General features: G+C 40.7%; 1 protein-coding gene across 1 annotated transcript; it reads right to left on the reverse strand.

The window, feature by feature from the left end:
• Nucleotides 1-2745: 2745 nt before the first annotated feature.
• LOC105821782 (high affinity immunoglobulin gamma Fc receptor I-like) lies at nucleotides 2746-10308 on the reverse strand. Its single transcript, XM_012658551.1, has 6 exons — nucleotides 10229-10308; nucleotides 9826-9846; nucleotides 8780-9034; nucleotides 5247-5498; nucleotides 3987-4271; nucleotides 2746-3097 (listed from the first exon to the last, which is right to left on the reverse strand). Exons 1-6 carry the CDS (start codon nucleotides 10257-10259, stop codon nucleotides 2799-2801), a joined length of 1143 nt encoding a protein of 380 aa, XP_012514005.1. The 5' UTR covers nucleotides 10260-10308; the 3' UTR covers nucleotides 2746-2798.
• Between the last annotated feature and the right edge of the window lie 2118 nt (nucleotides 10309-12426).

Genomic DNA, 12426 nt, shown 5'->3' on the forward strand with positions numbered 1-12426 from the left:
GACCTCTGGGGTATGCAGAGGAGATGTGGGACTGACCATTGGTGGTACACAGGCCACAAGAAACAGAATGGCTCTTCCCTAGTGATAACGCCGAGACTCCTACTCCAAAGGCTGGGGTAAGCAACCATCTCTTTGATTTTTTTCAGCTTTGCTCCTCTCCTCAAACTGAAAAACTGATGTGAAGAATCTAAATTGATCAGTGCACTTGTGTCTAAAACAAAGTGGATTTAGTTATTGCAAAAACGATACTGAGGTAAAGTTTCCCTGTGAGTGCCTGTTTGTCTCTAGAACAGACCTAGAGAGACTTTTACTTTCCTTCTGATGGTTTCCTTGTCCCCAGATGGAGTTAACAGACACCAGCCCTCCCTCCCCACCCACATATATGGGCTTTCCCCAAAGGTGGGGGATGGTGAGCAAAGGAAGGGATTCAGGGTCCTTTGGGCCTCTCTTTCCAACAGGGTCAAGTGATTTTTGTGTCTTTCCAGTACGGGCTGGAGTAAAAATAAAGAGGAGTGAGCCCTTAGATAGGGATAAGTGCCAGGGAGCAGGTATGAAATGGAGCCAGGCTTTGACCAGCCCAGCCCTGAGGCTTGGGTAACAGGCAGGTAGGCCCCAATATGGGGGCTCTAAGAACCTGTCCCTGGTACAGCTATAAGCCAGAAATAAAGGTAGACTGGAATGCAAATTGTTCGAAGAAGAAATTGGCTTAATCAAGTCAATTATTTAAGCACTAAAGTACACACCAGAAGTAATTGTGACAAAGATATGGGCATAGCAAAATCTGAAGAGGAAGCATGAAAGGGCTGATTGGGAAGGAGGAAGCACTTTGTGATGCTTTAGCAATGGCTGGCCATATTCTAGTTTCACAGCAGGTCATAGCGCTTTGTCTAGATCTGTGAGGCCTCCCACCTTCTACTCCTAGGGTTCCATTTCCCAGAAATTCTGTCTGCCCTGTGACGGTAAGCAGAGCTCTCTCTTCTGAATATGAATGTCACTTCCTGCTTCAGTTTCCAACTCCTCAAGCTAGAGTCCTCTATAGGGGGTCTTTGTCCCACTTTCCTATGGGATTCATTCCCTATAATTCTCATTTTCTTGCTTTCCCAGTTCATAAGAAAATTATGTGCAATCAGCGAAACTCCTGCTAATATATGTGACCATTTCTTTTAACACAAATGTTGGAGATGCTGTGCTTCTGTTGAGATGATAATTATTGCACTTTTTTCTGAAGGTGAAGGGCAGAACACGTTCATTGTCCACAGACAGGAAAGCAGTGGGCTCAGGAGCTGTTGCATCTACTTCCGGTCCCAAGTGGCTTGAGGGTCCTCCTAGATAGGTGCTTGGTGTTGAAGGTGAGCTCTGCCATGGGAAGCCAGGATGGGGACTGGGCAGGGATGCATCCTTGTTTGGAAGATAAGCTACATTTTGTCAATCAAATAATCTAAAAGCATGTGTTTTGTGTGCTATACTCTTTTCGTTCTTTTCAAAGCTTTTAGTAAAGTCTTAGGCACATATTTCACTTTTTATCTCAGCTATGTTGTAGAGTAGTAGGAAAACATTTTGTCTCCGAACTATAGCCCAAGTGGGAGAGCAGTGTTTCTTGAAGCTAGTGAGTAATCACCCAGAAAATCAGAAGGGTAAAGTAAAGCTCTAGAGGCAAGAGCTGGGACTTTATACTATCACCGCTTCTTCCCACTTGAAGTTTCCCCTTGCAGTATCATGCTTGGATATCTGGGTTTATTTATTAGGGAAAGCAGCAGATACATTCTTCCTTCCTACGTGGCAAGGGACTGGCACTGGCAAGGCCTGTGTTGTCTCTGGAAATAGAGAGGTTATGAGAAAGTCTCAAATGAAAGGGCATGAACAATGCACCCATTTCCCACCATGAGTGCCTCCCTTGTATCCCTATAACATGTATGGAAACATTCTCTGTTAGTAAACTAAAAAAGAAAAGGACTACCCTGAACACACAGAGGTGTGAGCTCTCTGATTCAAACAGTCCCCCAGAAGTCATTTGTAAATTCTATTTCCTTCTTTTTAGTCTGCGAAATTCCCTCTTGTCCCCCTGAAATCCACCCACTCCTGTCTCTGTGTCGCTCTTTCTCTTTCTCCCTCTCTTTCTCATTCTTTCTCTGTTTCTTGGTCTTAATTTCTTGTACACATTCACATTTTTTTTTTTTTTTTGAGACAGTCTCACTCTTTTGCCTGGGCTAGAGTGAGTGCTGTGGCGTCAGCCTAGCTCACAGCAACCTCACACTCCTGGGCTCAAGTGATCCTCCTGCCTCAGCCTCCTGAGTAGCTGGGACTACAGGCATGCGCCACCATGCCCGGCTAGTTTTTTCTATATATTTTTAGTTGTCCAATTAATTTCTTTGTATTTTTAGTAGAGACGGGGTCTTGCTCTTGGTCAGGCTGGTTTCGAACTCCTGAGCTCAAACAATCCGCCCGCCTCGGCCTCCCAGAGTGCTAGGATTACAGGCGTGAGCCACCGCGCCCGGCCCACGTTCACATTTTTATCCTATTCTCAGAAATATACTATTTTTCAAACTACCTAATAGGATAATCAGGCTACACTTGACTTCCAAGTGTTTAAAGATTTCTTTAGAGTAGGCATCATTTCAAATCATCTCTAATTACCAAATTTCCAAATTTATTTCTGTCGAAGTCAGCCCTTTTTTTTTTTTTTTTTTTTTGCTTTATTTGGGTTACACGCCATGAGACCCACAGTTCTGATGTCTTTGGCTGTTGTGCTCTGGTGCTCACACAGAGAGGAAGGGGCAGGGGACCGAGCAGATCCACGGCTACACAGTAAGCTGCTGCCGCTCTTCCTCCTTCGGCTTCTTTCGGTGTGTCCTTTCTTGCAGCTTTTCTTCTTCTTTTTCCTGACACTTTAGCTCTTCTTCTAGGTGTCTGTCTTTTTGAAGGCAGGAAGTTACCTTCTTCCCATGATCAGCATTCAAAGAGATTGCTAAATTCCACTTTTTCTTTCTTTGCAGCTTTTTATGTATTGTCATACAGAGAACAGTGTCCACTAAAAACATTACTCCCACTGTCAGATAGAAAAGGATTTTAAACCAGTCAGGAGTGGATGATTGGAGGCCTGAAACAGAAAAAGACAGAGAGAAGAGGTACTATTTAGAAACCAGAGGGATCTGGCTGAGTTATGTTTGGAAGAGAAGGTTGGCTGAGACCTGATGTGCCTGTCCCCAAGGAGGCACTGGTAATGTCAGGGAGCAGAAAGGAACTGGAGGTAGCTCCAGCTGGGCTGTGTGGTGGACAGACAGGGAGCAGATTTCCAGGAATAGTTTAACTGCTAGGGCTCTGTCAGTAGATTTACTCCCTAGTTTCAGAGACAACTACAATCTCTATGCATTTTAATGTTTGAAATGAAGATTAACATTTTTCCCCAAAGCATTGTTTTTCTGGAGTTCACAATCCCCCCACCTCAGTTGGATATAGACACTTGGGCAGGTAGTTATGTGCAGTTTACAAAATCACCCTTATAAATCCACCATGTGAATTCCTCGAAGCAAAAACTGCACCCCAGTGTCTTTATATGGCCAGATCTATGACAACAGATATGAGGAACTCAGTATATTATTGATGAGATCGTTGGTGAGGGAGAGGAAGGGAGGGAAGCAGAGGGAGAGAGAGAAGACACAGGGAGGGCAGGGAGGTGGCAGGGAGACAGGAGGGAGGGAGAAAAGAAAAGAAGGAAGGAGAAGAAAAGGAGGACAGAAGGACAAAAGGAAGGAAAGCAATGGGGAAGAAAAGGAAAAGAAAAAAGAAACAAAAGGAAAGAAAATTTAATGAAGTTTGTGAGAATAGTGACGTTCTGAATCAAGGACAGAAAGGCCTGCTCATGGGTTTCTCCTGAAAAGACTTCCTCCCCCTGGCTGAGCCATGAAACCCTTTAACAAACCTCAGTCCAGCTGGAGAAAAGGGAGCCCCTTCTTCTGTGCCAGTCACTCCCCATCGTTCTCACTCACCAAGCACTTTAAGCTCCAACTCAGGGCTGCGCTTAAGGACATTTCCATCTTCGGTGGCTGCCTCACACCAGTATAACCCAGAATCTTCTCTCCTAGCAGTGAATATCTGGTATTCTGAGGACGTGTTCCTGGGCTTCAGGGTCTTGCTGCCCATGTAGAAGGAGAAGTAGAGCTGCAGACCAGGCCTCTGTGGGAGTAACTTTGTTTCACAGCTCAGGGTGACCAGATTCCCCTCGAGGAGTGGGAGCGCCAAGGATGCTGTCAGCACTGGAGGTGGGAATAGCTCTAAAGAGAAAGTTGATGGGGGACAGGGTTGCCTGTTTAGTGTCAAGGTTCTTTTTACAAAAGAGACCCCTTTTTCCCCCTAGGAAAACTTGCCCCTGGAGAAGGCATCATAAGGCATAACTTTCCCCACTTCCAGCAGAGAGACATTCTTAAGCTTTCCTAATAGACATAATAACAGTTGCCAGCTAGCTCAGTCCTATTGAGGAAAATACTCCTACATGGTCCATGCTTCCCTGAGTGGTCACATGATCGATCTATTATATGATCATGACCTTTTGGCAATGGTCAACCAGGAGCGAACACTGACCCATACACTTGACAGTTCAGCAACTCGTTACTTGTGTTCCTGATTCAAAAAGTAATTCGGGACAATAATTTTATTCAGGAATGAACTTTTTTTTCAGACAGAAAAAGGTGGCTACCCGTTGCGAGTACTAAGAGGAAAGAGTGGAAGAGTCAGAACAAGGCCATGTGCAAACTGGAACAAAGGAAGTTGTCTAATTTGCAGATGCTTAGAAAGAAGTGGGACCAGAGAGATCACATTGTCCTTGAGAGATAGATGGAAAGTATAACCAGTTCCTAAAATCTTCCTTGTTTCTACATCTGTGGTGCTTTCATGAGATTCCATTGCATTATTTTCTAGTAACTCTCTTAGCTACCTAAAGCGAATCTCTATTCCTTACAACTAAAATAAAATTGATTAACTGGATCTCCACTATGGCCTGACTTTGACATTAGCTCCTGTGATTATTGAAGAAGCATTGTGGTATATTGGAAAGAGCAATTGACTTGGGCCCTAAGAATTCACTTCTGGTCCCAGTCCAGCCACTGGTCACTGTGTGGCCTTCAGAAAGGCAGTTTACCTTTCTAGAGCTCAGTTTCTTCACTTGTAAATCAAAGTGAGGATTTTAGATGATTTATGATGGTCCCTCTGGTCCTTATGACTTTAGCTCTGTGACTTTTCAGATACAATACCTTTCACAGTAACAGATACTCCTGCTGATGTGTAGTGATGCCTTCCCATGCCTGAGCAGTGATAGATGCCATTGTGACTCATGTTGGTTTTCAGAATGGTGAGTTCAGAATTCCGAGGAAAAAACTTCAAGGCTTTGCCATTTTGATAGAAAATCACATTGTACACCAGCTTATTCTTCCATCCATGACACCTCAAGGCCAGAGGTTCTCCTTCAGTGAAGACTCTGCTAGAGACCTGGAGTAGTAGCCAATCTGAAAAATGTGGACAAAAATGTATGTATACAATGGAGGAGGTACAAGGAGCCCAAAGCTTGGCCCTGGGGATTTTCTTATTTTTTTGTCCTTGCAACATTCCAACCTCAGAGCTCTGCTACATCTGAAGCCTATGCCCGCCTCCTCAAACATCTTTAGCTTTGGTGGAAAGAAAAGTAATCTTTACCAGCAACTGTGCACATAGCCCCTTCCTATCTTTCCTTTGCTGATCTCACAAGTTGGTTGGAACGAAGACAGTTTACACAATGTGGTAGGCAGAATTCTAAGATGACCCCAATGAGTCACTTCCTTGTATCATCCTTTTGAGTGTGGGTGGAGCCCATGACTTGCTTCTAGCCAATGACAAGGGTGATGAGAGGTCACTCTTATGCTTGTATCATATAAGACTCTGTTTTAGCAGACTAGAGTCTCCTGCTGGCCTTGAAGAAGTAAGCTACCATGTTGTGAAAGGAACCAGGCAAGTTTCTCTAGGAGCCATCAGAAACCATCAAAACACTAGTAATGATAGAAAATATTTGAGTGACACAATTAATAGGCTTGATTTTGTGGAATGCTATACCTTAGAAAGAGAAAAGTCATGTATTTTTCAAACACACATGTAACAGTTATAAAAATTGAGTGTGTACTAGGCCACAAAGCAATTTTCAACAAATACCAAGGAACTGACACCATATTTAACACAAATTCTGACCAAAATGCCATAAAATTATAAATTAATAACAAAAAGCCACCCTCCAAAACACTTCTAAATAATTCATGAGTAAAACAATTAAAATTTAAAAATTTTAACCTTAAATGATAATGTATTATATATCAAAACTCATGGGATGCAGCTTTTAGCAGACATTGCTAATTTCCTATTCAAAAGCCATTCTCCCATCTTCACGACCTTGGAGTGGGAAAGGGACATTCATTCTAAGTCATATGATTAGGACTTGGGTCCACCAACTAGCTATATTTTCTTGATCTCAGCATACACAGATTAAATTGAAGTTACTGAGAGTCAGTGTAGCTGCAATTGAACCCTCCACTGCTGACTAACTGGGGCAAAACATTTTTAAATTGGGTATAGAAAGCACCAACCAAAAAGCTTGATGTATTGGACTGTAGTCAGATTAAGAAGTTTTGTTCATCATATTTTTAAAAAGCCAAAAAAACCATAATATGAAAGTGAAAAGGCATGGCACAAAGTGGGAGAAGATATTTATAACACTTGAAAAAGGACTCATATCCAGAATACATAAAGAATTCCTGTAAGTCAATAAGGAAAAGACAGACAGTAGAAAAATTGTCAAAAAGACCTGATCAGTTACCTGACAAAAGAGAATATCCAACTAGGTAAGAAACATAAAAAATGGTCAACATTATGGTCATCAGGGAAATGCAAATTAAAACTGCAACGTGATATTACTACACATCCACCGGAACGGCAAAAATGAAAATACAGAAAATACCTAGTGTTGATGAAGACGGAGAGCAAGCGAACTCTCACACTCTGTGGAAGTGTAAATTGGTACAACCGCTTTGAAAAACTGTTTGGCACTATCTACTAAAGCTGATTATTTTGTGATGCAGCAATTCCACCACTAGGCATTTTCCAACAGATATGTATACATATGTGCACCAAAGAACATGTTAAAAAAATGTCCACAGCAGTACTGTAAGAGGTGAAAACTGAAAACAACTCAAGAATCAGTAGAATAGAAAAAATATGTAGCATTACACAGTAATAAGAACAAATGAACTTTAACTTCACGACACGTATGAATTTCACAATTATAATGTTGAAAAAAGAAACCAGATGCAAAAGAGTACCACCTGTATCTTACTGTAGCCATTTATATGAAGTTCAAAAATAGGCAAAAACCCATGGTGTTAGAAGTCAGTGTTACGGGTGACCTAGAAATGGGCAAGAAGGAGTTTCTGGGTCCTGAGAATGTTGTATTTCTTGATCTGTGTGCTGTATACTTTGTGAAAATTTAGTGAGGTTTACACTTACGGTTTGTTGTATGTAAGTTATACTTCAATAAAAATTCACACTAAAACGTAATGCAAAGAAGATACTGTTCTCGGTAAGTCACCAACACTAGGTACTCTAGAATCTGTGCGGAGGCAAGGAAAGGGGCCTCTTCTCAGTCCTAGTCTATTTTTTGTCACTTGAACCATGAAATATTTCTTTTGCTTGAACTACACTGTGTCTTGTAGGAGCTGCTCTGTCAGCTCCATCCTAAGAACTTACTTCCAGAGTCCTAAGAGACACATGAATAACATTAAGCCTTTCTTTGGACATTCTCAACATTTCCTTAGCCTAAACATATTTCCTCTAAAAGCAATCAAGTCTGCATAAATGTTATTCTGCCTCCAGTATGGATTAACTTTTGCATTATCAATTTCAAAGAAGTTTGGGCTCATTACTTCTGAATAACCAAATAATACATTTGGGTATTTTGTCCTGAATAAGGAAATATTTTGCCCTGAAGAATATTGCAGTCTTCATCTCTTGACAAATAGAAACTGCTTACAGATTTAAGTGGGTAGTGGTTTTTTGTTTTGCTTCTATTCATTTAAATCTCACAGTAATTCCATGTCCAGAATATCATCTTACATATATACCATGAAATGTGCCCCAGACTATATGAATAATGTTTACTGCAGCATTGCTTGTAAAAGCAAAAGAATGTAAACACCTTAGAAGCTTACTAATAGGCAGAATGGTTAAATTAATTCTGGTCCAGCCATACAGTAGACATTTATAAGTAGACATCTATTGATATAAATGGACCTCCAAGATATTTTAAATGATAAAAGTATGATGTAGGATAATATATACAGAGTATTCTATCAACTGTAGTTTTTAAAAAAGTTTATATATATTTACAGTTTTGTTTCTGTGAAAGGTGACTGTAGGACTAGGGTTTTGGGGTGAGAAGAAGATTTTTTATTGTTCATCACTGCATGTTTGTCTGAATTATTATTATTTCTGATGTGCAGACATACATTTTGAATAATGATAACATCTTTGGATCTGAGTCTTTCTCTAGACACCCTACTCATAGCTGGCCCAGTTGGGGTGCTGTTGGTACACCACTGTTGGATTCTGATATGATGTTTTAAGTATATTGACTTAATTTCCCCTGATAGGCACATAGAGCTGAGACTCGTACTCAGATAAATTGACACACACATCTGACATCCAAAAAGGAGAAACCACAAAGGAAGACCTTGTGATTTCCAGCCCTTCTGCTCCATGCCATACTTACCTCTGTGGATCTCCAGATGTACAGGGTCACTTGGCACTGAGAGACCTGTCTGGCACCTGTATTCACCACTGTCATTGACACTGGCAGAAAGGATGCTGTATCTGGAGGTCAAGGTCTGAATGGCTGTGCCGTTGTGAAACCACTGCGTGGAGTTGTCCCTAGGCAGACGGGGCCCCTCACACCATAAGGTTATATTTTCCTTCTGGAACACACTGGTCCATGGAGGCTGCAAGGTAATCACTGCCTGTGTGGTGTCTGCTTGGAAATAATAATAATAAAATAGACCAAGTGAAGTAAGAGGAAGGACTCTGAGTGATTGTTAAGGTTTTGTGGATAGCATAAGGGGAAAAAAATGCATATTTAGGTTAGCTTGAAAACTAGGCAAATGGGAACCAACAGAAACCAGCTTTTAAGAGTTGTTCAAACCCTGCTTCAGAGAGCTCTGTTCATGTTATTAAATCCTCATCTGGATTTTGGGGATTTTGGCTCCTGAGGATTAAATTACTGATTTAGATCTCCCTGTTGATAAACAATAAAGCTTTTACGTTGTAAAGTGGGGCAAACTGACTGGAGCTGGTTTCCTTATCCTTTGTACTATCCTGTCTCTGAGGGTAAAGCACAGATTTTCATTGGCTTCTGCATTGGAAATGGAGGTTCAACTCCTTCCTCTGAAGTCTTCAGTACTTGCCTGGCTCTTTCTGAGGAGAATAAAATTACTCAGCTTTCTTGTAAAGCAACTGGTGTAAGGGATGTTGGAAAACCCAGATGAACTACTTCTGGATTTTTGCAATTCTGGCCCATTCCTGCTATTGTAAATACATTTAGGCATTTAGTTCAGAGGTCAGGGCTCATTCAGTAAGCCTTAGAAAGAAACCTTAAAAGTCAAGGTTTTATCAACATCACACTCTGAATATGGGAGATTTTACATAATTTATAAATCTTTCTCCTTTCTATCCTCTCTCTATACACTCTTCTTCAAGTTAATAGGAGCCATCATGTAGAAGTAGGAAAGTGGCATAGGAGAAGTCGAGTTAGAGATCACTCACCCACTTGTCCCCCAGCTGGAACTGCAAGAGAACAGAGAATAGGGATATCGGTTGGTCAGTGGGAGATGCTGAGGAAGGGAGAACTGGGGAGACAGCATTAATGTAGACTCTGAGAGGTCAGCTTAGATCTCTTGAGTTTCTATCTCCCTTCCCCCAAATCAGGTATTAGCAGAACTGAGTCACCAAAGGCTGTTGTTGATGAGGCTTTATTTTGGTATGGGGCTTCCAGGTTTAATGTTACTTCAGGGTTTCTGTCTCATCCTTTTGATATAATAAACACCAATAAACCATGAAATCACAGATACAGTTGTCTCTATACTCACGAGTTCTAGCCAAACATACCAAAGGAAGACAAAACCTTGACTTCCCAAAGCTAGAGCCACCCCCTATAAGCCCAACTTACCCCAAAGGAGTAGAGCTATCAAGAGCCACATGTTTGTCTCCAAGCTGATGGGAGCAGTGAAATCTGTAACCTGCGAGACATTGAAGAGGTTCAGCTGGGGGCGCTGGAGCCAAGATTAGAAAAGAGGAAGGAAATTGTCTCTTCTGACCACATTCATCATCTTCCTTTTCTGGGAAATACATCCCTAATTCTCGACATATGCTTTTAAGCATATTTCTTATATCTCATATCTCTTAGCTCATCTCTCTCAGTTTGAAGATCTGGTTTTTGGGTTATGAACTCTCAGAATCCAGAGAAAGGGATAAAGTTTTATTCACATTCTATTCTGATTATATTGTCCCTCTAACCATTTCTGTTTCTTAGGGCTAGCCTATGGCAAAACTCCACTTTTATAATTGGTTCAAGGCCTGGCTAATGCCTCCAAAACTTGATCATTTAAATACAGAGGAATAGATATCAGCTTCTATAAGGCATATGAAGCGTTACTCATCTATAAGAGTGCCCCTAATACAAACCAGCTTCTATTCCTCTGGGGAATATAGACAGCATCACTCTTCCATTTTGGTTAAAAAAAAAAAAAAAGCCCTCTTCCTGAAATAAATTATGAATTTGGGGTGGTTTTTCTGCTAAATCAAAAGGTAGAAATATCCCCAAGAAGGGAGTTTCAGAGTACATGTGGAAAGCTCTGTGCCACCAAAGTAAGTTGGTTCCTGAGGTTTCTGATGCTCTTTATAAAGCTATAAAGAGATTTTTAGGTATTTTGTTAAAAGAGAAAGAGAGTTAAACAGAAACTAGGATGAGTTCAGTGGATGCACAGAGACCTGGGTAGCAATCTCACTGGCAGAGAATAAAAATGATGGCAAATAAGGCTGTAGATTGAATTACTGGCCCCAATTTCTCACCCCTCCCTGAATCTACACTATCTCCACAGCTTCATGAGAGGCTGAGGGTACCTCCCCGACTCTTGACTGTGGCTCATCCACATGACTTTCATTGGCCAATGAAATGTGGTTGGAAACAAAATTGTGCTAATTTTGAACTTAGAATTTAGGAAGCTTCACACATTTTTTTTTCATCCTCTTGTGCTTCTGCGATTGGCATGACAATAACATTCTCTGGCTAGCTGGCCATAGTGTGAAGCAGAGCTGTCCTAGCCATTGTAGGTTGAAGTAGAGGTGCCCTACAAATTTGTGAGTGAGAACTAAATGCTTCCTGTTGTATGTTGGTGAGATTGGAAGATTGTTATAAAGCATGGCTGACTGATACAAGTGAAAAGCAAGGAAGAATGGTCTGGGAACAACTCAGGATGTTCTAAGAAAGATGAGGGAAGCCTGAGCTCATAGAAATTTATATTCAAAGCCTATATCCATAACTATTTTACTATTTTGTCTCCAAAATTTTCCACTGTATGGATGTACCATCATTTATTTCATTAACCTCTCATCATGAATATATAAGTCATTTCTAATTTTTTACTGTTAAGACCAGCACTGCAATTAATAGTCTCATACACATTTAAACATTTGACTTATTCTTTCCTTAGGACACATTCCTAGAGTCAGCAGTGCTCACTCAAAGGAAATGTACATTTTTTCTTTGGATGTACATTTTCTTTCTTCAGATTATTTATGATCATTATGCTTCATCATTGCATAAATTTTAGAGTGCTTATTATATGTCAGACAAATATGCTTCATATGTATTTTCTTATCTAATTCTCACAATAACTTATGAGTAGACACCATTGTTATCTTCATTTACAAATGAGAAAACTAGTCAAAGAAGATATCAGTTACCTGTCCAAGTTTATAAAAAGTAGAAGCAGGATTCAAAACTAGGCAGTTTTCCTTTATATTCTCACCAATAGGGTGTAACAGTGCTCCCTCATCCCTCACAATTCCTGCTTTGTAGTAAAACAGCTGCTTCTCTGAAAAATAGGTGAAATTGTTTCATTGATCAGGATAACATGAGGGAATGAGTATTGTTGTGGAAGAGGAAGGTAAGACCCATGACCTGGAAGGATGAAATGCTTATTTTCTAATAAGTATCTGTAGTTTTCAAATGTTGAGGAAACAGCCACTGATGTAGGTTTAAAATCCATGTAAGAAGATTGGTATAGTTTGGATATTTGTCCCCTCCAAATCTCATGTTAAAATTCAATCCCCAATGTTGGAGGTGGGGCCAGGTAGGAGGTCATG

Source organism: Propithecus coquereli, unplaced genomic scaffold (assembly GCF_000956105.1).
Source record: "Propithecus coquereli isolate 6110/MARCELLA unplaced genomic scaffold, Pcoq_1.0 Scaffold59, whole genome shotgun sequence".
Taxonomy (NCBI): Eukaryota; Metazoa; Chordata; class Mammalia; order Primates; family Indriidae; genus Propithecus; species Propithecus coquereli.